The sequence below is a fragment of the Theobroma cacao genome, chromosome 2, assembly GCF_000208745.1.
Source record: "Theobroma cacao cultivar B97-61/B2 chromosome 2, Criollo_cocoa_genome_V2, whole genome shotgun sequence".
Lineage (NCBI taxonomy): Eukaryota > Viridiplantae > Streptophyta > Magnoliopsida > Malvales > Malvaceae > Theobroma > Theobroma cacao.
This window is the reverse complement of record NC_030851.1, coordinates 3,011,256-3,030,315: the sequence shown is the minus strand read 5'-3', so window position 1 is coordinate 3,030,315 and position 19,060 is coordinate 3,011,256. Positions and strand designations below refer to the sequence as shown.

The 19,060-nt window shown below is 37.4% G+C and overlaps 1 protein-coding gene and 1 long non-coding RNA gene across 4 annotated transcripts; one reads left to right on the top strand and one right to left on the bottom strand.

Annotated features, from left to right (window-relative positions):
- LOC108660880 lies at positions 312-1,978 on the bottom strand. Its single transcript, XR_001926579.1, has 3 exons — positions 1,940-1,978; positions 1,187-1,269; positions 312-352 (listed from the first exon to the last, which is right to left on the bottom strand). It is a non-coding gene; the product is annotated as an uncharacterized LOC108660880 (long non-coding RNA).
- On the top strand, positions 8,265-17,645 carry LOC18607555 (E3 ubiquitin-protein ligase UPL3). 3 transcript variants are annotated; one of them, XM_018115570.1, is made up of 19 exons: positions 8,265-8,294; positions 8,467-9,473; positions 9,910-10,020; positions 10,132-10,248; positions 10,332-10,502; positions 10,586-10,747; positions 11,081-11,329; positions 11,413-11,534; positions 11,620-13,051; positions 13,398-13,493; positions 13,593-15,152; positions 15,293-15,517; positions 15,605-15,709; positions 15,853-15,933; positions 16,034-16,102; positions 16,206-16,334; positions 16,831-16,953; positions 17,064-17,352; positions 17,446-17,645. In XM_018115570.1, the coding sequence occupies exons 2-18, from the start codon at positions 8,571-8,573 to the stop codon at positions 17,127-17,129; spliced, it is 5,721 nt and encodes a 1,906-aa protein (XP_017971059.1). In that variant the 5' UTR covers positions 8,265-8,294; positions 8,467-8,570; the 3' UTR covers positions 17,130-17,352; positions 17,446-17,645. The 3 variants fall into 3 exon arrangements, with proteins under 3 accessions (XP_017971059.1, XP_017971061.1, XP_017971060.1); XM_018115572.1 differs by having other exon boundaries at positions 8,267-9,473; positions 17,064-17,158; positions 17,281-17,352; XM_018115571.1 differs by having other exon boundaries at positions 8,267-9,473; positions 17,064-17,184; positions 17,281-17,352.

Genomic DNA, 19,060 nt, shown 5'->3' with positions numbered 1-19,060 from the left:
AAAACACGTAATTCATAATCAAAAATAAGTTTAAACGTCTAAAACCTTCATTTAAAATGAAATTATGATTATTTGGATATAAAAAAATAAAAGAAATATTCAATAAAATATTCTATTTTCTTATAAAACAGTATTTTTAGAGTTATATGTAAATAAATTTTTTTTACAACGTAAAAGCAAAATAAATTCATACATACTGCAATACAGTGAGCCAGAATATTTAATTTAATTTATAATAACCAGTGGGCCCTCGAATAACCAAAAATAAGGAAGACTGTGAACCTACAGTTTTGAGGATGCAAATCCAATAGTAGCCCTCGATGAAATCAGCTATCTACAACCTATTCTGAGCCTGAAATGGGTAGAAAATAGGGTGGTAAAATTATATAATCCCCGTGAGTAAACAAACATCATCCAAAATATCTAAAGTCGAGTAAATGGAGACGATTAAAATATTCCATCTCAACATGTATTTCATAACATAAATATTCATTTCATTTAAATAATCAACATGGCTTATGAGAATCTTAAAAGCTTGGCTCTTGCCAAAATCATTCTCGGGAATATTTTGGCCGAGGCATTTAACCGAGTCCACCAAGGCTGTTAAAAAGTTTCGTATACACATAAACATATTTTTAGTTTGAAAAATACAGTCGTTCCTTGGCGTTAGCAGAGTTCATAATCACGAGGTGGTTTAGCGTGACGTGAACTCTAACTATACCTCAAGAGATACCCTACGCACCTTTCCGACCGAGGTAAATATATAACCGGATTCTGTGCCCCTCTAATAGGTTGGTCCACAGAACCCGCCCACTGCAACAAGCTAAACCCACTATACAATAAATTTTGCGATAGCATGACATGGCAATTATTTTATTTTACAGCCTCTGAAGGCAAATCAACAGTTCAAACATTTTCAGCACATTTACCAATTCAGCCATTCATGCCAATATTGTCATAAGCTAATCAATTAGAACCATCAATTCATAATACATCAAATGGTCTCCAATTACTCTATTTTCAAAGCCATCATTCAATTTCAAGACAATTTATAAAATCATTTTATTTAAACACATTTTGTTTATAAAACCTAAAAATTAACCATTTAAACTCATTTTCCATAAAATTCACAAAATCGAATAAAAAGACCACTTTAGATAATTAAAATGATGATAAGGTTACTCACTATTTCGAGAGTTAAATTTTTAGAGTACTCCGACTATCGATCATCGGGTACAATTTCTTTACCTTTATCGGAGGATTCACCACCTAAACATAATGCACAATCAAGCAATTTACCACATTGGTGCTAAACCGTTATAAAACTATATGATGCATGAAATGGAATGCAAATTGTTCGAATTATCGTCTAAACATGGTGTTCTACACAAATTCAAATGTGTATCTAAATAAAACGGTATTGGCATAATTCGATTTATCACTCGATTAATTGGCCAATATGTCCAATTCAACTCCAATTAACTCCATTTTCTTCTAATTCTCCAAACCATCAAACACTTGTCAAATAGCATAAAATTTAGCAAAATCATCTTCACATTTTCTCTTGGGAATTTCGGCCATGATGGGTGCATCAATACTATGATTTTTCCTACTTGATTTTCTCACAATAATTCATCATTTTCCTAACCAATTCACTTGAAATAAAATCAAATCCACCATCCACACTCTACATGGAAGATTCGGCCAATGATGGGTGATGGGAGAAAATGAATTTTTTTTGTTGGCTTTTCATGCTACACATCACTAACCAACTAAAAACACTAAAATACATTGAAATCTAACCAAATCAAATATCAAAACCTCTCTCTAAGTGTTCGGCCAGCAAGAGACCCATCATGAAATCATGTGATTCAACCATGAAAAATGCAAAAGAATGTATGGGAAAGGTAGATCACAAGTCAAAATCAAGAAATTTTACCTTTAATTGCTTGATTACTTGAAATCCACTAATTTTCTTTTAAAATTTCACTCTAGGGTTTTTGTTCTTCCTTTGTTCTTGCTTTGGCCGGTCATATGAAGAGAAATGGGCTGATTTTGTGCTAATTTATAAGGAAAATAATAAAGAAATAAAAGCTTGACACTTGTCACCTTACCATTGGTCCTTTTTTAAATTCTTAACTATTAAGCTTTCTTTCTCCACCACATAAAATCCTTCAATTATCCATAATAATAATTGGTAAAATTCATGTGCTGGACAAGTGTTGGGTGGTGTAAAATTACAATTTTGCTCATGAGGTGGCAAAATGACTATTTTACCCTTATCCTTGGAAAAACGTCGAAATTAAAATTCTTCACTTATCAAACTCAAATTATACTCCAAATGATCAATCGTAGTTAAAAATTTCATCCAACACTCACATCTTAACCTCGGATGGCAAAATGATCATTTTACTCCTAAGTCATGAAAATTCCAGTTTGACTCTAAATCACCATTTTAAGTCATTATGGGATTTTAAAATTCTCAATTTCATCTTAAAATCTCTATTTGGACTAATTCGAGGCTTAATTCAATTTAGTTGCACCACTAGGTACACTATCGACTTTTGACGATTTTTCGAGGTTTTCCAAGTATGCAAGCATTTTGTCAATCACATGAATGACATGGCTAATATTTTATAAAGTCGGCCTTGACAGCACTACCCCCTTTCAAATAAAATTTTAACCTCAAAATTTCACTTACCGGATTCGAAGAAAAAATGTGGATATTAGTTTATCATCTGGTGTTCAACTTCCCACGTCATCTCCTCCATTCGAGCATTCTTCCACAATACTTTCACCATTGGAATGCTCTTGTTCCTTAGCACTCGATCATTTCGATCTAAAATACGTACAGGCTGCGCCTCAAACTTCAAATCTTCATGCAACTCAATTGGTGGTGTCTCTATAATGTGGGAGGGATCGGGAACATACTTTTTCAATATCAAGACGTGAAAAACATTGTGAATTTGATCTAACTCCGGGGGTAATTCAAGTTTATAAGCCACTGGCCTAATCCTTTCAATGATACGAAAGGGTCCAATGTGTCTCGGATTGAGCTTTCCTCACTTCGTGAATCGAATCACACCTTTCATTATCTAATAAATACCACAAATTATCACAATAGTGTAATCAAATAAGATTTAATACTTGGAATGTTCAAATTATTACCTTTCCAAGGAGAAACCTTAAGAAAAACTTTATCATCCATTTCAAATTTCAAATTTTTTCTCCGTCTATTAGAGTAACTTTTCTACCTATCTTGAGCTGTCTTTAATCGCTCTCGAATAACCTTGACCTTGTCATTTGTCAAATTAATCAATTTCACATTAAACAATTTCCTCTCACCCACTTCATCCCAACAGAGTGAAGTTCAGCACTTCCTTCCATACAGAGCCTCGTATGGTGCCATCTTAATATTAGATCGAAAACTGTTATTATACGCGAACTCCACCAAAGGCAAGTGCTTGTCCCAACTCCCAATGAAGTCAATGACACAAACTCGTAGCATATCTTTTATAGTCTAAATAGTCCTTTTAGATTGACCATCAGTCTGCGGATGAAAAGTAGTGCTAAATCTCAAATTAGTTTTGAGAGCTTCTTGAAATTTCGACCAAAATAGAGAAGTAAACTGGGGGTCTCGATCTGACACAATAAAAACTGAAACTCCGTGTAATCTCACAATCTCATTTATATAAAGTTTCGCCAGTTTCTCAATAGAATACGTGCTATGGATAGCTAAAAAATGGGCGGACTTAGTCAATTTATCCACAATCACCCAAATAGCATCATTTCCACTTTGTGTCCATCGCAAACCCAATACAAAGTCCATAGTCACATGTTCCCACTTCAATTCCGGAATAGGTAAAGGCTGAAGAGTACCTGATGGTTTCTGATGTTCCGCTTTAATTTGTTGGCATGTGAGACATTTTGCTACAAACTCTACTATGTCTCGTTTCATACCCGACCACCAATAACTTTCTTTAATAGTCCGATACATCTTGGTGCTTTTGGGATGTAAAGCGTAAGCGGAAGAATGAGCTTCCTCTAAAATAGCTCGTCTCAACTGGTCATCTTTAGGAACATAAATCTGGTCTCCAAACATCAAATTACCATTATCACTAAGTCTAAACTCACTAGTTTCTCCATCTTGCAGCTTTTGAACTTCCTGTTTCAACCAATCATCAGATTTCTGCAATTCTCTAATTTGATTCAACAATGAATGTCTCATAACGAAGCTAGCAAGTAGGGTTCCATGCTCACCATTATTCAACTGAATCCCTATAGACTTCATCTCAAGTAACATCGAAAAATAAGAACTCCGAAGCGTTGCTAACGACAATAAGGATTTACGACTTAAGGCATCCGCTACAAAGTTTGCCTTTCCAAGGTGATAATTAATCACTAAGTCGTAATCCTTGATCAACTCTAGCCACCGTCTTTGTCTCAAATTAAGTTCTTTTTGGGTGATCAAATATTTCAAACTTTTATGATCAGTAAAAATCCGACAACGCTCACCATATAAATAATGCCTCAAAATCTTCAATGCAAAGACTACTGCTGCTAACTCCAAATCATGGGTAAGGTAATTCGTCTCATGCTTCTTCAATTGTCGGGAAACATAAGCTATTACTTTCTCATCCTACATTAATACACACCCTAATCCCAACTTAGAGGCATAACTGTATACCATAAATTCTTTCCCACCAACCGAAAGTGTTAGAACGGGAACAGAGGTTAACTGGTTCTTTAGCTCCTGAAATCGACTCTCACAAACACCATCTCACTCAAACTTAACTCATTTACGAGTCAGACAAGTCAAAGGAGCAGCTATTAATGAAAATCCCTGAACAAATCTTCGATAATAACTAGCTAAGCCAAAAAAATTACGAATCTCAGTTACCGTTCTCGGTTGCTCCAATTGTAAGATTGCCTTAATCTTTTTGGGATTGACATAAATTTCAACTCTGGACACCACATGTCCCAAGAAAATCATTTCCTTTAACCATAACTCACATTTAGAGAACTTAGCATAAAGTTGTTTTTCATGGAAGGTTTGCAACACAATGCGCAAATGGGCAGCATGTTTATCATCATTCTTCTAATAAACTAAGATGTCATCTATGAATACTATCATGAACTTATTCAAGTATGGATGGAACACCCTGTTCGTAAGATCCATAAAAGCTGTAGGGGCATTAGTTAAACCAAACGGCATCACCAGAAACTCATAATGCCAATAACGCGTCTTAAAAGCAGTTTTGGGTACATCCTGCTCTTTAATCTTCAACTGATAATACCCAAACCTCAAATCAATCTTAGAAAACATCACAACACAACGCAAATTGATCAAAAAGATCATCGATCTGGGGTAGAGGGTATTTATTCTTGATGGTCACTCGGTTCAGCTGACAGTAATCGATACACAATCGAAGAGTGTCATTCTTCTTCTTTACAAATAGGACTGGTGCTCTCCAAGGAGAAGTGCTAGGGCGAATAAAATCCTTATCCACCAAATCTTACAGTTGGACTTTTAGTTCCTTCAACTCTGCTGGAGCCATTCGATATGGAGGGATAGAAATATGTGCGATACCCGAAAGTAAATCAATAAGGAACTCAAGCTCTCGTTCAAAAGGTAGTCCTAGTAATTCGTTAGGAAATACATCAGAAAACTCACTAACTATTGAGACATTCTCTAATTTAGGTTCCCTTTTTGAAGTATCGATCACACGTGCTATATATGCCGGATACCCTTTCTATACCAGTTTCAAAGCTTTGATGGCCTAGATTACACAAGATGATAATACTCGACGTTCTCCTGCAAATACAATCTCTGCTCCCTCTGAATTTTGAAGAACAACTTCTTTCCTGAAACAATCCACATTTGCCCCGATGTGCAGTTAACTAGTCCATACCCAATATCAAATCGAAATCTTGGATCTCTAGAGGAATCAAGTCACCCCTAAATTCTTCCTCACCTACCATTACTCCACAATCTCTATAACAACTGTTTCGAATTAGCTTTTCTCTTAAAGGGGTGTGAACTACAATTTTTTTCTCTAATGGTGACAGGTTTTTATCAGCAATTAATGCAAATGCCATACTCACATAAGACCTATCTGAGCCAGAATCTATCAAAACATAAGCATCTTTATCAAATAAAGACAAAGTACCTATCACTGCTCCAAGTCAAACCCGTACCTCATCTTTCGTTACAGCGAAAACTCTTGTCAAAGTACGAGTCTGTGGTCTTGAAGGTGGATATGTCGAGGTGTTACTCTCTACACTAGATTGTATAGCTACTCCCTACCTCGATGGTAACCCAGAAGGATATCTCCTCTGGTTATCCGTACGAGCTGGTGGAGATGGAGCAGTTGCAGTAACCCGTTCTAGCTGTGGGCAATCACTCCTAATGTGGCCCGATTGACCACAATGAAAACATTGCACTGATCCCCTACACGGCCTAAAATGATTATTCCCACACTTCCTACATCTATCAGAACCTCCGAAACTATTTTCAGAAGTAGTCATCGCAGATCTGCTGAATCTCGGAGGCCTCCGATGTGTCTGTGAAAATGGAGGTCGAGGAAATGTCACTGAAACAGAGATAGTACTCCCTGAAGCAGATGAGTTTTTGCCCCTTTTTGGTAGCTGACTAAAAGATACACTCGTATTTCTCCTTTTTGCAAACTCAGCTCGCATTCTCATATTTTCATTTGCAAGCTTCTCGGCCCTTAAAGCTATTTGTACCACCTTTTTATGTGGCTCCCTACCAGTCACTGTCATCTGCTCTTTAATCTCATTGCAGAGCCCTTCCTTGAAATAACTGGCCTGATTCTACTCAGATTTCACCAGATCCGGCACATATAACATCAACTCGTTAAAACGAGCTTCGTACTCCTCTACAGTTAAATTCTCTTGTTTCAAATTCATAAATTCTCTTTTCTTTTCTTTCTGATGAAAATAAGTGTAATACGACCATCAAATTCTCTTAAAAAGTCTGACCAGGTCGGAGGAGTAGTAGAATGAAATTTTACTGAATTCTATCATGTACGGGCTCTCTTCTCTAGTAATCTTGTGACCACTATCAACTTCAGGTCATCATCCAACCTCATATTAGAGAGTGTTTCCGAAACCTGATTAATCCAATCTTTGGCTACGGTTGTGTCCAACTCGCCCGTAAAAGAAACACAACCCAATTGTCTAGCCTCATTCAGCTTCTTAGAAATAGATACATCTTATACTAGTGGTGGAACTGGAGGTGGGGGTGGTGGTACTATAGGGGGAGCCTGACCAGCCTGAGCCTGGTCAGCAATAGTGGTAAAAAGGCTGCTAATGCTTGAACTATCTCAAGAGACATGGCAGGAATATCAGTAGGTGGCAGAGGATGTGAAGAATGTGGAGGATGTGGAGGAGTCTCGGCCCGCTCAGTAGCAGGTGCTGCTCGAATGGTGGACGCAGCCGATTCCCCTTTTACCGTATCTAACTGAAGTCGTTGGGAATTACTTTTTCCCCTCCCAGCCAATCTAGTGAGAGGTGGGTGTTCGCGTAAATGAGGCATGATAATCTATAAGAGGAAACAAGCAAGTTTAGGTAACCTCAGGCTCTATATGCAGATGCATGCATTTTATTCAACCTAACCTACCTTAGCCCGGGGCCATATTGATACTGTAAATTTTTAAAACAACTTTAAAACTAAAAGCTCTGATACCATTTTAATTGTCATGACTCGGTACTCCCTTCGAGCCCGTGACAACTGCGATGGTTGTCACAGGCTCGAGGAGAGTATCGGATCGTGACAAAAATGATATCGATTAAAGTGTTGTAAGAGATTATTTTATTTTTTATTTAATTATTAAATGTGGGTTATAAGATAAAAAATTCAAACTTCAGCTTTTGTTATATAAAAAAAGTAAAAAAAATTAAAACAAAGAAATATTATTACTTATAAACAAAATAAATATAAATACCAGATTTTAATACAAAAAAGAAAGAAGTAAAAAATATGAACAACAGCAACAATGGCCGACAGAGACGGTCCAAGCTTAGAAGTATTCATTGCCATGGAAGCTCACTCTTAAATATTTTCTCTCTCTTTTTCTGACGAAAAATTACTATTTTTTTATTATTTTACTTTATTATAATATACTCCTAGTGTTGCTTTATTTTTTTATATTTTAATTACTAAAAGACTAAAAAAAAAATTTCTCTCTGAAAATCTTTACTCACAACTATATATATAAAAATCTAGAAAGCCTCCTCCTTTTCTTTATTCCTTCTTCACTTTAGGGTTTCAGGTTTATGTCTTTAACTTCTACCCCTCTCCCTCTCAAATTTCCCCAATTAATCATCGAATTTCAATTTCGTCAAAATCAAGACACAGGCCCTTGTTTCTCCTTATTGTTAATTTGAGGGTTTCTTTTCTTTTTTTTTTATCCAAAGCGTGATTTTATCTCTTTTATTTTCTAGGGTTTCGATCAGGTGTTGTTGAGATGCTAGGAATAATTGGATCAGGAACCGTCTGATCTTGTCGTGGTGACCGTCCGATAATCAGGGGCGGTGGTCCCCTTTGTATGGAAACTCGGAGCCGGAAGCGGGCGGAGGCCTCCTCAACTGCCCCTTCATCTTCATCTTCTCCCTCCGGTCCCACCACTCGCTCTAACAAACGCGCTCGTCTCACTTCTTCCTCCTCTGCCGCCTCCGCCGCCACCAATACCACCACGACTCGCTCTCGCAGTTCCCGCACTGCCGCTGCCTTAATGGAACCCACCACCACCGAATCTTCTTCTGGTTCACGCCGCGATCGCCGTTCCAGCAAAGCTAATCAAACCACAACAAGTGACAGTCCGAATCTCGCCTCCGATAAAGGCAAAGAAAAGGAACATGATCTCAGGATTCGTGATAGGGATAGGGATAATAGAGATAATAACAACAACAATTCTAATCATCCTGAGAGAAGCTTAGGGTTAAATATGGATACCTCTGGAGGTGATGAGGATGATAACGATAGTGAAGGCGGTGTAGGGATTTTGCACCAGAATCTGACGTCAGCGAGCAGCGCCTTACAAGGCTTGTTGAGGAAGCTTGGTGCCGGGCTGGACGATTTGCTGCCCTCAACGGCTATGGGTTCCGCGTCTTCATCTCATCAAAGCGGGAGGTTGAAGAAGATTCTGTCTGGATTGCGTGCTGATGGAGAGGAAGGGAGGCAGGTGGAGGCATTGACGCAGCTTTGTGAGATGCTTTCAATTGGGACTGAGGAGTCCTTGAGCACCTTTTCTGTGGATTCGTTTGTTCCCGTGCTCGTTGGATTGCTTAATCATGAGAGTAATCCTGATATTATGCTTCTTGCGGCTAGGGCGCTTACACATTTGTGTGATGTGTTGCCTTCTTCTTGTGCTGCTGTGGTGCATTATCGTGCAGTTTCGTGTTTTTGTGCCAGGTTGCTCACTATAGAGTATATGGACTTGGCTGAACAGGTTAGTTTTCAGTTTGGTTATATTCGAGATAATTGACTATTAGAAAATGAAAGTCATTTATTTTAGGATTAAAAATGAACTTCCTTGAGTTTATTCAATGTTAGGTAGCATTTTGTGTTTCTTTGTTGTTTTGCTTGTAGGAAATGGCATCTTGCATTTATTGTAAACTGGAGTGCGACTAATTAATTGTACTTGAAATTGGATCCAATTGGCACGAATGGAGATCAATTTGAGATTGTTGATTAAGCATTTTCCTGACAGCCTGTGTTTACATATTCGTTTGTTTCTAGTTAACAATAGATTCACTGTTCTGTGATTTGCTCATGTCAAATAGTGTACTTCATATTTCATAGCTTAGACTTCAATTAGAAAGTTCAAAATTGGAGATTTCCTCTAGTTCGGATTCTTATCTTTCTGGTTGAAATACTGGAAACAGTCTCTGCAAGCTTTGAAGAAGATATCTCAGGAGCACCCAACTGCCTGTTTGCGAGCTGGTGCTCTTATGGCAGTGCTTTCATACCTGGATTTCTTCTCCACTGGAGTTCAGGTAATTAGTTTGTGAAAAATTTTGAGTTCTAAATGATGTATAGAGTGAAGAAACCTTCTTACCATTTAGATTCTTATTGAGTTTTTTATTCTATTTCATTCCATATTTCAGCGAGTGGCACTATCTACTGCTGCAAATATGTGCAAAAAACTCCCTTCAGATGCAGCTGATTATGTCATGGAAGCTGTACCACTATTAACAAATCTTTTGCAGTATCATGATTCGAAGGTACTTGAATGTCATATTGATGATGATAAATTCATGGTAAATTGCTTTCCTTCTTCATCGTCTACATTTTGTTATGTTTGTAGGTGTTGGAGCATGCTTCTGTTTGTTTGACTCGTATTGCAGAAGCCTTTGCTTCTTCTCCAGATAAATTAGATGAGCTATGCAATCATGGATTGGTTACTCAAGCAGCATCTCTCATTTCCACAAGTAGTTCTGGAGGTGGACAGGCATCTTTAAGCACACCGACATATACGGTGAATAGATGTTACTCTTTTGTTTTTGTATATACCAATGCAATTTATGTGTATCATCATAACATTTGGGTTCTTGAATTAAGGGCTTGATTCGACTGCTTTCAACGTGTGCAAGTGGGTCTCCTCTGGGAGCAAAAACCTTACTTCTGCTTGGGATCAGTGGCATACTTAAAGATATACTATCAGGTTCTGGTGTTTCTGCTAACTCATCTGTTCCACCAGCATTAAGCAGACCAGCAGAGCAGGTAACACTTTTATTTTAAGCTGAAGAGATGGTAGTTGTCTTTGCTTGTGGTTTATATATACCTCTGTGAACATTTGATATGTGTAATGTGTACAATGTTATTTTATTACAAGCAGTGCTGAGGATAATGGTAGATCCCTAAGACGGAAAGTATCAACTCTTAGTTTTAGAATCATCTAAAGTATACATTGCATATCATTGCTTTTTTATTGTGGTTAAAAGTTACTTGTTTGAATTTATGTGTTTATTTCTTGCAATTTTTTTTATTTAGAATGGACATGGTAATGGCGTATGCAATATTACCCTACCGTTTGGTTGTCTTCTTACTGTGTAGATTTTTGAGATTGTAAATCTGGCAAATGAGCTTCTTCCTCCACTGCCACAAGGAACCATCTCCCTCCCTGCCAGCTCTAACATATTTGTGAAGGGATCTATTGTGAAGAAGTCTCCTGCTAGCACCTCTGGGAAGCAGGAAGACACCAATGGAAATGCTCCTGAGGTTTCAGCCCGAGAGAAATTGTTGAGTGATCAACCTGAACTTCTTCAGCAGTTTGGAATGGATCTCCTTCCTGTTCTCATACAGGCAAGTTTTCTTTGCAGATGGTAGATTCTTTACTCTTTCTTGGTTTTGTTGTACTTATGGTCTCCAATCTTTTTGTCAAGCAGATCTATGGTTCCAGCGTCAGTAGCCCTGTTCGCCACAAATGCCTCTCGGTTATTGGAAAATTGATGTACTTCAGCAGTGCAGAGATGATCCAGAATCTTTTGAGTGTGACGAACATATCAAGGTATGTGCATTAAGCAAAACAGTGCAGTTCACATATTCATGCAATGGTTGGTGATAGGAGCTTACTATTTTGTTTGATCTTGTAGCTTCCTGGCTGGTGTTTTAGCATGGAAAGATCCACATGTCTTGGTTCCTTCTCTTCAAATTGCTGAGATTCTTATGGAAAAGCTTCCTGGAACCTTCTCCAAAATGTTTGTCAGAGAGGGTGTGGTCCATGCTGTGGATCAGCTTGTATTAATTGGTAATCAAAGTACCACTCCTGCTCAAGCATCTTCGGTTGAGAAGGAGAATGAATCTGTATCTGGAACGTCATCGCGTTCCAGACGTTACAGACGACGCAATGGTAACTCTAATCCTGAAGGAAGTTCAGTGGAGGAGTCCAAGAATCCAGCATCTGTAAATATTGGTTCACCTCCGAGTTCAGTTGAAATTCCTACAGCCAATTCCAATCTTCGTACAGCAGTAAGTGCATCTGCTAAAGCATTTAAAGATAAGTATTTCCCCTCTGATCCTGGGGCTGTTGAAGTTGGAGTAACAGATGATCTTTTACACTTAAAGAATCTTTGCATGAAGTTAAATGCTGGTGTTGACGATCAAAAAACTAAGGCAAAAGGAAAATCTAAAGCTTCAGGGTCTCGATTGGCTGATTTTTCTGCTGGCAAGGAAGAGTATTTGATTGGGGTGATTTCTGAGATGCTAGCAGAACTAAGCAAGGGGGACGGTGTATCCACTTTTGAGTTTATTGGTAGTGGAGTTGTTGCAGCCTTGTTAAACTATTTTTCTTGCGGGTACTTCTCCAAGGAGAGAATTTCAGATGTAAACCTGCCCAAGCTTCGTCACCAAGCTCTTAAAAGATTCAAATCGTTTATCAGCGTTGCACTTTCTTCCGGTGTAGATGATGGAAGTATTGCTCCTATGACTGTCCTGGTTCAGAAGCTTCAAAATGCTTTATCATCACTAGAGCGTTTCCCTGTAGTTCTTAGCCATTCATCTAGGTCATCTGGTGGGAGTGCACGCCTCTCTTCTGGATTAAGTGCATTATCTCAGCCATTTAAGTTGCGTCTTTGTCGAGCCCAAGGAGAGAAGTCTCTTCGTGATTATTCTTCAAATGTTGTGTTGATTGATCCATTAGCAAGTCTAGCAGCTGTTGAAGAATTTCTTTGGCCGCGAGTTCAACGAAGTGACACTTCTCAGAAACCCATTGTGTCTGTAGGAAATTCTGAGTCTGGGAACACACCAAGTGGAGCTGGTGCTTCTTCTCCATCTACCTCGACTCCTGCTTTGACTACTCGTCGTCATTCTTCAAGGTCCAGATCATCTGTTAATATAGGAGATGTGGCCAGGAAGGTGCCATCACAGGAGAAAAGCACAAGTTCATCAAAGGGCAAAGGTAAGGCTGTTTTGAAGCCTGCTCAAGAGGAGTCAAGAGGACCTCAAACAAGAAATGCTGCTCGTAGAAGAGCTGCTTTGGATAAAGATGCACCAATGAAACCTGTAAATGGTGACTCTACCTCTGAGGTATGCTTTTTGATCCTTAGATATGATGGTTTCATATGGCTGAGTTTTTTGTATTCTACGAGCTCACATGCTGACATTAGTTAAATTGATTGTCATTTGTTTGTAAGGTGGTCCTATACAATATGATCCTTACATATGATGGTTTCATATGGCTGAGTTTTTTGTATTCAACAAGCTCACATGCTGACTTTAGTTAAATTGATGGTCATATAAGCTGGTCCTATACAATATTAGACTCCCCTATTTTTAGCTTGTGCTTTCCTTCTCTATTGCTTGCATGGAACTGTGCCTGTTTTTTCTATTTACTGGTTGATAATGATCATTTTGCCCCTCGGTTTTTTGGTAGGATGAAGAATTGGATATGTCTCCTGTGGAGATTGATGATGCTTTGGTGATTGAAGATGACGACATTTCTGATGATGAAGATGATGATCATGAAGATGTAAGTTACTTGTGCCTTTATAAATGCAAAGCCCTTCTTGTTGGTCATAAGCTTTATTTAATGTTACTATTCCTTGATGGATTTATTGTTCTTTTCCAGGTGCTCAGAGATGATTCTCTTCCTGTTTGCATGCCAGACAAGGTACATGATGTTAAATTGGGTGATTCAGCTGAAGATGGCACACCTGCCCCTGCCACAAGTGATAGCCAAACTCATGCAGCTTCAGGATCTAGCAGTAAAGCTGCTGCTGTTAGAGGTTCGGACTCTGCTGATTTTAGGAGTGCTTATGGCGCAAGGGGTGCAATGTCATTTGCTGCTGCTGCCATGGCTGGGCTTGGATCTGCCAATGGTAGAGGTATTAGGGGAGGTAGAGATCGACAAGGACGACCTCCATTTGGCAGTTCTAATGAGCCTCCAAAATTGATATTTACCGCTGGTGGTAAGCAGCTCAACAGGCATTTGACAATCTATCAGGCCATTCAAAGACAGCTTGTGTTGGATGAGGACGATGATGAGAGATATGCTGGTAGTGATTTTATATCTAGCGACGGAAGCCGGCTCTGGAGTGATATCTACACAATAACATATCAAAGGGCAGACAGCCAAGCTGACCGAACATCTGTAGGGGGATCAGGTTCTGCTGCAGCATCTAAATCTACTAAATCTGGTTCTTCCAACTCCAATTCCGATCCCCAAACTCATAGAATGTCACTTTTAGATAGCATCTTGCAAGGGGAACTTCCTTGTGATCTGGAAAGATCTAATCCTACTTATAATATATTGGCACTGTTGCGTGTGTTAGAGGGTTTGAATCAGCTTGCACCTCGTTTAAGAGCTCAGATAGTTTCTGACAATTTTGCTGAGGGAAAAATTTCAAATCTGGATGAGTTGAGTACCACTGGTTCTAAAGTTCCTTATGAGGAATTTATTAATGGTAAGCTCACTCCAAAACTGGCTCGGCAAATACAGGATGCCCTTGCTCTCTGCAGTGGAAGCCTGCCTTCCTGGTGTTACCAGTTGACAAAGGCATGCCCCTTTTTGTTTCCTTTTGAGACACGAAGGCAGTACTTTTATTCAACTGCCTTTGGGTTGTCTCGTGCATTATATCGTCTTCAGCAGCAGCAGGGTGCTGACGGCCATGGATCAACTAATGAAAGAGAGGTGAGGGTTGGGAGGCTACAGCGGCAGAAAGTTCGTGTCTCCCGAAACCGCATCTTGGATTCTGCTGCAAAAGTAATGGAGATGTATTCTAGCCAAAAAGCTGTGCTTGAAGTTGAATATTTTGGAGAAGTTGGCACTGGATTGGGTCCAACATTGGAGTTCTATACACTTTTGAGTCATGACTTGCAAAAGGTTGGACTTGGAATGTGGAGGTCAAATTCTACGTGGGATAAGTCAGTAATGGAAATTGATGGAGATGAAGAGAAAAATGGAAAAGCTGCTGGTTCTGCTACTATTGAGGGAGATATAATACAAGCTCCTCTGGGGTTGTTCCCTCGACCTTGGCCACCAAATGTTGATGCTTCTGAAGGTAGCCAGTTTTGTACAGTAATTGAATATTTCCGGCTGGTTGGACGTGTGATGGCTAAAGCTCTTCAAGATGGACGGCTTTTAGACCTGCCTCTGTCAACACCATTTTATAAACTTGTGCTTGGTCAAGTAAGCTGATTGCATTGTTTAACTTGTGGAACATCTTAAATCTTCTTTAAGCTTAGATTAAATACCTATAAAATACCTACTATTGCCGCAATTGATCTTTTACTTTTCTGGCTAAAGATGCATTTTATAATCCATTGCAGGAGCTTGATTTGCATGATATTCTGTCTTTTGATACTGAGTTTGGGAAAACCTTGCAAGAATTGCATCTTCTTGTTTGTCGAAAGCAGTATTTAGAATCAATGGGTGGTGACAATAGTGATGTGATTGCTGATTTACGCTTCCGTGGGGCCCCCATAGAAGATCTCTGTCTGGAATTTACACTTCCAGGCTATCAAGATTACATCTTGAAGCCAGGGGATGAAAATGTATATCTTCAACTTTCGTTCTATTCCTTTTTCCCCCTCATTATTTTTGGTCAATAGATCATTCTGACATTCTGTTTAATACATTAGGTGGATATCAATAACTTAGAGGAATACATCTCTTTGGTGGTTGATGCTACTGTCAAGACTGGAATTATGCGGCAGATGGAGGCATTTAGGGCAGGATTTAATCAGGTCAAATTGTTTTCCTAATCCTGAGTTTTCTTGTTGAACATGACAAGTTGATGTTCATCGTGGATTTTTTTTTTTTTTTATTCTTGTAAGGAGCCTTTTCGGGATTCATTGCAATAATAATATATCCGTTACTTAACAAGCAGGTTTTTGATATTGCCTCATTACAAATATTTACTTCCCAAGAGTTGGACTATTTGCTGTGTGGTCGCAGAGAGTTGTGGGAGGTAATGTGATACTTGAATTGCGTGATAATCTTGCTAGCTTCTTTAATTAGAATTGGTTGTGCACCTTTGTGATTTTGACAATTTAACTTCTAATTTGCAGGCTGAGACACTTCCTGATCACATAAAATTTGATCATGGATATACTGCAAAGAGCCCTGCAATTGTGAATGTATGTTTCTTTCATAACACTTCTATTTAAGTATTCTGAAATCTAACTACTGGGATAATTCTTATTTGATCCACATTGATGTTATGGTTTTGTGATTTCCTAGTTACTCGAAATTATGGGAGAATTTACACCAGAGCAGCAGCGGGCTTTCTGCCAATTTGTCACTGGTGCACCCAGACTTCCACCTGGCGGTCTGGCAGTGCTGAATCCAAAGCTGACCATTGTGAGAAAGGTAACAGAGTTAGATTGAAAAAGTTCCTATAAGGTTTCTTCTCTTTTACATGTTGACGTAGAGATATTACATCCTGCAGCTGAGGAATTTTTTAAGAATGATTTTGAAAGTATGTTGGAAATGGGGTTTACAAATTGATTTATTTATGTCTGTTTTTTAAAGTGCATACAATGACTGTGTCCTCTTTACATGCACTGGCTCCAATGTTTTGAAAATCACTACTATAGAGAGAATTGTACTTTGGATGCTATTGGCAAGGATCTGATTTAGGCCAAAGCATCTTTGTATTTTATTTATCTCTGAGAATAATCCTGTTATTCTCTTCATGGTGTATTGCTAGGGCAGGAATGTGAAGTTGCGCTTTGTTAATGATGTCTACTCATTATAACTATTACTATTATTAGCTTTACAATAAATGTTTCATTCAACTCTGTCTAGACGTATCCTCTCTCTGTATGTTAATGTTCATGGTTGTTGCTTATCTGTCTGAAAGCAGCATTCATCTTCTGCAAGCGCTGCTGCTTCCAATGGAACTGGACCCTCAGAATCAGCAGATGATGACTTGCCCAGTGTCATGACTTGTGCTAATTACTTGAAGCTTCCTCCATATTCTACCAAGGTATGGTTTAGTTACAATAATTTTTCATGATTGTGATGTTATATTATTTCATTGTTATCCTTCTATTATCAGCATCCTTTTCTCACTGATGACGGCTGGTGCCTGAACAGGAAATTATGTATAAGAAGTTAGTATATGCAATCAGCGAAGGGCAAGGATCTTTCGACTTATCATGAGTTGGGAATACTAACCAAAAAAGACCTGTGTATATTCTTGAACAACGCAATCTGGGTCAATTTTCTCACCTGCGATTATTTTTGATGTTTCCAAAGTGGCGTATTATTTTTGCTCAAATAATGGCTTGTCTTCACTGCTCTTCCATACTAGTGGCATTGGCATTGGCAAGGTCGTTTCTACTACAAAAGTGGACCATTGCGCGCGTAGCCCTCTTGATTCTGGGTATATGACTTTGCTCAATTTTTTTTTCCTCCTAACTTATTTCATTTGTGTGCATTTTGGGTCATGTATATTTTTGGTTTAACTTGTGATCAGGTGAATCGGGAACAAATGAATTTGCAAGGAGGATTTTGTGTTGCAGCTGCTGCTATATAGCTTTTGTATATAAATAGGAATTTTATATTTTTTTTTTCTGGTTTGACAATTATTGGCTGGCAAGATATATACATATATGGCGTAGATGGTGGAAGGAAAATGAATAAATAATGAATGATGAAATTGTTATGCCTGTTAAATTTCTTATTTCTTTGCATAATTTGAGAAAAAAGATTTGAATTTTATTTTAAAATTAGAGATCATGCATCACTTAATGAATTAAATGTTCGACTATAATTTTTTATTTTTTGTTGTTTCGGAATAAGAAAAGGGTTACATTTTGTCCAACATCGTGCTCCTATCAGACTTATAATATGGGGCTTGTCAAATTCAGTTTATAAAACATTAAACCAAATCAGGTGAAGATAAAAGGATAGGCTACTTATGAAAATAATGTGGATATCGCCACTCTCCTTTTCGTTGTTTTACCTCGATATACCTACTGCGGTAACCCATGTCGTGTAGCGGTGGGGGCTTCTGTTTCTTACCATACCACCATGCAGCCATTGACGCTTTGGCAGATCGCATTACCTTACTGCCTCTTTTGATCTCAAACCTTTTCAATAAATATAATTTGTTTTTATTACCAAAATTACTAGTAGGCAAAATTTTTGAATTTTTTTTTTTTAAATAAAAGTATAATACTCAAATAAGCTTTTAAACTATTTAAGAAAATTTAAATAAATTTTTATTTTTTTATTACATTCAATTAAAATTTTATATTTTTTATTTTGAAATGATTAATAGTCGATTAATTGTCATTAATTAAAATATAATTTATCATTATATATTCACATAGTATTGACATACGTTATACTAATGTGTTAATATAAAAAGTAAAAAATGTCATATGATCATGTTATTATACTAAATTAAATTGTTACTTCATTATCAATTATAATAAGTTAATATATCACACTATCATCACGCGGCGTAAAATAACAAATGATATTTTGACTAAGTTAATTATTAATTTTAAAAGCTTATTTAATTCAAAATACAAATACAAGAGTTTATTTAGTTCAAAATAAAAATATAAGGGTTTAATTGAACGTAATAAAAATATAAAGATTTATTTGAATTTTTCTAAATAGTTCAGAGATTTTTTTTAATATATTATGTTTTAAACAAATTAGATATATGTCTAAATTTGAAATTGAATTTAATCCACCTATTGTCTTAATTATGCCATTTAATTTTTTTTTATCTCAATTTCTATAGGTTGAATCCCTGTACATTTATTAAAAGTCGATTTAAATGCAATTGATATATTAAAATTTTGTAAGTAAATTTTATTTTGTCGTGCTTTCAGTGACGACTGGGCATTCCAACTTAAACCTCTTTTACCATGCAGTACACATTAGTATAAGAAAACTTTATTTTTAATAAAAATATTAATTATCATTTATTTAAAATTAATATTTGATAGTTTTTAGATTGAGAATATATATCTGTAGCCAAAAAATTAATCCACCTCAACATTTTAAGTCATCATCAAAATCAAAGGCAAAAATTTAACATTATTATTATTATTATTATTTATTTTAGGTTCTTC

Coding starts and splice junctions, on each gene's coding strand:
- LOC18607555 (XM_018115570.1), top strand. CDS start 8,571: ATGGAAACTCGGAGCCGGAAGCGGGCGGAGGCCTCCTCAACTGCCCCT. Junction 11,330..11,412: donor TCCTTCCTGTTCTCATACAG/GCAAGTTTTCTT, acceptor TTTGTCAAGCAG/ATCTATGGTTCCAGCGTCAG. Junction 16,335..16,830: donor AGCTGACCATTGTGAGAAAG/GTAACAGAGTTA, acceptor GTCTGAAAGCAG/CATTCATCTTCTGCAAGCGC.